Below are 5,150 nucleotides of genomic sequence, written 5' to 3'. Positions count from 1 at the left end.
TGTGAATGAGATGTGGGAGGACATGTTTTCTGGAGCTTCTAGTACTTTCTACCCTAAAAATATATCTGATCATTGTCCTTGTGTTGTTAAGCTGGATAGCAGAGTGGTGGCTAAGCCTAGGCCATTTAGGTTCTTCAATGTAGCATGCGCTCGTGAACACAGATTAGACAGATCGTTATCGAAAACGCAATTTAGATCCTGCACCGAGGTGTAGGATGAGCATCCTGCACCTCGGGCAAAACGACGCCGTATTGTGTGTTTTAGGAGGGGCCAAAATTTGGCTTTGGCGCCTTTTGTGAAAATGGGGAACTTACGGCTGGGCATTTTCCCTTAACCTGGTCCTCAATATACCAATTGGAACCCTGCACAACAATATTTAATGTACATTATAGTAAGTGAAAGGAACATGAATACAGTACTAATGAACAAATAATAGATTTACATTGTACAACAAGTACATATAATATAACATATTCCTTACTCTTCTTCATTTTCTGATTCATCTTCTGCAGGTATATTTACAGGACTGTGATGTGTTGATGATGGTTGTGAAATTGGTCTGTGAGTGACAGAGTCAGAAACTGGAAAAATTAGTATTAGGTAAAAAGAAGACAATGTCAATTAGAAGTGTACAACGACTTACATCTCAGTATTTTCTGGAATTGGGCCAGAATCATTAATGGGGGGCCTGCCATTGTACATCAAATATACCACAATGAACATTTGTGAAAGTAGCAATATACATTATTCAATGATCATTTATGCAATAACCAATGTACAAAACAAATGAACATGTATCCAATTACCAATGAACATGATTACATCCAATGAACACAAGTGTAATTAGTATGTGGTGAAAATAAGACAATGTCAATTAGAAGTGTACAACGATTTACATCTCATTATTTTGTGGAATGGGGCCAGATTCAGTAATGGGGGGCCTGGTATTGTACATCAAATATAACAAAGTGAACATTAATGAAACTACCAATGTACAATATTCAATAAACATTTATGCAATAACCAATGTACAATAAACAATGAACATGTATCCAATTACCAATGAACATTATGACTTACAATGAACACAAGTATAATATCAATGTACAAGCACTTACATATCAGGATTGAGTGGGATGTTCTAAGTTTCAGAAATTGTTTCAGGAATATTTGTAGTGGTGCTTGGATCAGTAATATGCGGCCTGGCATTGTACCAAAAAAATGCGACATACAAGTATAATATCAATGTGGGATGAACAATTATGACATGCAATGATCACATGTATAATATCAATGTACAAGCACTTACATATCAGTGTTTGTTGGGATGTTCTCACTTTCAAGAATAGGGGGACTGGTAGTGTACATTAAAGAAAACGCAATGAACATTAGATGTAAAATCAATGTACAAGGAAGGCACCAGTGGAAGAAAACGCAATGAACAGTAAATATATCAACAATGTACAACAAACAATCATCTAATGTACAATCACTTACATATCAGGAATGATTGGGATTTGTTCATTTTCAGTAATAGGGGACCTGGTAGTGTACAACGAAGAGAACGCAATGAACATTTAAGATAATATAAATGTACAATAGAGAGACAGCTAACAGAGTGTACAACAGAATTATGAACAGTGGGCACATGAACAGTGTGTACTTACTTCTCAGCAGTGGTGGGATCAGCATCCTTCGTAGGACTTGTTTCCTTCTCAACAGTGGGCCTACTGGGGGGGGTGTCATTGTACATGGTCAGTTAGTTTTTGAACAATCAAGCAAATAAGAATGTACAAACTATGCACCTTGGATAGAAGTTGGAGTTCTTATTGTAATATGAACAAATGTACAAACATGAATAGAGTAAAGTACATTGCATTTAGGAAAGTGTACAACAATAATATGAAGTAGTCAACTTACTTCTCAGCAGTGGTGGGATCATCTTCTTTGGTAGGTATGGGGTCCTTTTGAGTTGTGGGCCTATCATTTGTGGGCAAAACATTCAAAAAATGAACAGTTATGTCAAGACAAAAGTTGAACAATGTACATAACAAGTGTGGAGCAATGTACATTGCTATTCAGACAGTGTACAACATGTCTTAATAAAACCTACTGGAGGGGGCTGTCATGGTACATGGTCAGTTAGTCTTTGAACAATCAAGCAAATAAGAATGTACAAACTATGCACCTTGGATAGTAGTTGTAGTTCTTATCATAATATATACAAATGTACAAACATGAATAAAACAATGTACATTGCATTTAGGGAAGTGTACAACATTCAAAAAATGAACAGTTATGTCAAGACAAAAGTTGAACAATGTACATAACAAGTGTGAAGCAATGTACATTGCTATTCAGACAGTGTACAACATGTCTTAAAAAAACCTACTGTAGGGGGTTGTCATTGTACATGGTCACTTAGTCTTTGAACAATCAAGCAAATAAAAATGTACAAACTATGCACCTTGGATAGTAGTTGTAGTTCTTATCATAATATATACAAATGTACAAACATGAGTTTTTTCACCAGGTACCCCTGTAGTTTAACAAAATTCATGGGGTACCCCTAACTTTAAACTAATGCACTAGGTACCCCTGATGTTTGCAAACAATGACCAGAATGCCATTAATGATGAACGGCGTTACTGGACCGTTAACCTCAATCTTTAATTCACGAAATACCCCTGAGGTTTTACTAATATGTTCAAAATTTGATAACGGCTAGTTTTTTTAAACTGAATAACTTTTTTTGACCGTTGCAATACCTGGGATTGCTATAAAAGCAGTCCTACTCCAGGTATTTGCTCCCTCCTCATCCAAAGTATAGTTTTTCAATCCAACTCCAATAATACTCATGAGCTCACAATCTCACACTTCTAGTTACTCAGAATCCTCATATATTAGAGTTCCTAATAAAACTTGCAAATGTAGGAAAAAATTCGCGATCCGGAGCTCGGATTCCTCAACGAATCCACAAAGATTGTACTACAAGTGCGATGATTGCAACACTTTTAGGTGGTGTGTTGGTATTATTGGCCATCACTCCAATGTGAGACAAGAAGAGGAAGACGAGGCAAGAAATGTGAACTTGAAGGAGGAGATGAAGCTACTCAAGAAGAGAATCAAACAACAACAAAAAATGATGCAAGGAGCAATAAAAATAGGCGTATTTATGTTTGTGTTATTTATTTTTGTAATGAACAAATGAAGGAAGAATTGTAATGTAGCACCAAATTTGTAACAAATAACATTCAATATGCAATAATATTAGTAGCTTTACAAAAACGATCCCAATAATTAAGCTTATAAGTAACTTTACAAAAAAGATGAGTATATTGTTTGCACTTTACCATATTTCATCCAAAAAATATTGTTTATCCTAATTTGTACCCCAAAAAAAAAGTTAGCAAAATAAAGATTAGCCCCCCCTAATTACTCAAACTGCAGCCTTCCCTTTCTTCTGTTTTTTTGTTCCAGCCTTGGAAGTTGATGGACCAGCAACAGCCTTTCTTTTCCTCCCATCAGATTGTTGTGGTTGGGATGTTGATGCACCAGATTCCTTTCTTTGCTTCTGTGTAGCCCCTCCCTTGCATGTCCTTGAATTGTGGCCTACTTCTTTGCACTTGCTACACTTAATAGTGTTGCTCCTCTTCCCTTTTTTCTTCTCATTTGGACCTCTCTCCTCTGTTTAGCAGGCCTTCCAGCACATCTTTTGAATGGGGAGGGTGAATTATAGGAGTTCAAACTCAGGCCATTGAGAGGAGTCAGGCATGGGTGTATGTGGCTTGCATAGGTCTCTTTATATGCAGCCCCCTTGTAGTAGTCAGAGACATAGTCATGTGGGTTAAGCCTCTGGTCCAAAATAACCCTCAAACCATGTTTGCAGGGTATACCAGTGCCCTGCCATTTGCCACAACCACATGTCTTAGTCTCTAGCCTAATAGGGAAGTGCACATGATCATCCAGCACCTCAAACTCCCCTCCACCAGCTTCCACAACATGGCAAAATCTGCTTTCATCAGCCCTGACCTCCAACATTTTAGTGGCATACTCAGTGAGGTCAGTGGGTTCCATGTCAACAGCTCTATCAAATCTTGCCCCCATTTTTTTCATACAGCAACCCCTAATTTCTGTAAATTTAGAACATCCAAATAAGCAACTAATAACAAGCACAAGTAGAACTACAAAACAACAGAATTTCCTTAACTTCCAACAAAGTGAGAACAGGGAGATCTCTGAAAGGTTTTGTGCATGCATTGAAAGACTCAACAAAATTTGTTGTGTTGTGATCACAACACACAACAGGGTCAAATACATGCCTAGACCACTACTCCTCTGCCTTTTCCAGATATTCTGTAGCTTTAGGATCAACCTTTGTTATCTTCTCCATGGCTTTGTTATATACATAAAGGTTGTAGGCATTAGCAGCAATCCAAAAAGACTTGTGGAAGGCAGGGCCAGTGGATCCAGCATTCTTGCAATTGGAATATAGGTGTTGGCAGCATATTCTCCTAGTAGCTTTAGGGAACACCTCCAACAGTGCTCCCTCAACACCCTACATGAAACAGAGTACAAATTAGCAGTTAGTTTGAAAAAAAAGGATGTAAGGAAAGATAAGTTAGATATTTAATTATGGAAAGAAAGAAATGTTACCCTCATCCTGTCACTTATGAATGTCCAGTCATCCTTGTTAACACCTTGTGACTGGAAAACCAACTTCAAGTTTATGAAAAAATAGGTCCAACTATCTTTACTCTCTGTGTCCACTATCCCATAAGCAATTGGAAATATTTCATTATTTCCATCAATACCCACAACAGTCAACAAGATTCCTTTATAGAACCCACTTAAATGTGTCCCATCAAACCCAATAATAGGTCTGCACCCTCTTAGAAACCCCTTGAACTGAGCGGCAAATGAGAAGAAACAAGCCTTGAACTTTGGTGTGCTGTTTGAAGAGTTGGCTGTCCAAGTCACCAAAGCATAGCTACCAGTGTTAGTCCTCTTTATCATCTCAGCATATGTTGGTAGCAGCCCGTAGGATTCAGAAAAGCCCCCATACATCTGCTCCTTTGTCATGCAATTCACCTTATATAACAACCTTTCCTTGACCTTTATCCTAAACCTTTCCAAACACATTTTCTGTA

General features: G+C 37.6%; 1 protein-coding gene and 1 long non-coding RNA gene across 2 annotated transcripts; both read right to left on the bottom strand.

The window, feature by feature from the left end:
* Positions 1-480: 480 nt before the first annotated feature.
* LOC130590302 (uncharacterized) lies at positions 481-941 on the bottom strand. The gene is made up of 3 exons (XR_008967859.1): positions 897-941; positions 644-688; positions 481-559 (listed from the first exon to the last, which is right to left on the bottom strand). It is a non-coding gene; the product is annotated as an uncharacterized LOC130590302 (long non-coding RNA).
* A 2,671-nt stretch (positions 942-3,612) lies between these two features.
* Positions 3,613-4,107, bottom strand: LOC130590207 (uncharacterized). The gene has a single exon (XM_057392242.1). It carries the CDS (start codon positions 4,105-4,107, stop codon positions 3,613-3,615), a length of 495 nt encoding a protein of 164 aa, XP_057248225.1.
* Positions 4,108-5,150: the final 1,043 nt, after the last annotated feature.

This window comes from Beta vulgaris, chromosome 1 (assembly GCF_026745355.1).
Source record: "Beta vulgaris subsp. vulgaris cultivar EL10 chromosome 1, EL10.2, whole genome shotgun sequence".
Classification (NCBI taxonomy): Eukaryota; Viridiplantae; Streptophyta; class Magnoliopsida; order Caryophyllales; family Amaranthaceae; genus Beta; species Beta vulgaris.
This window is presented reverse-complemented; position numbering and strand designations above follow the sequence as displayed.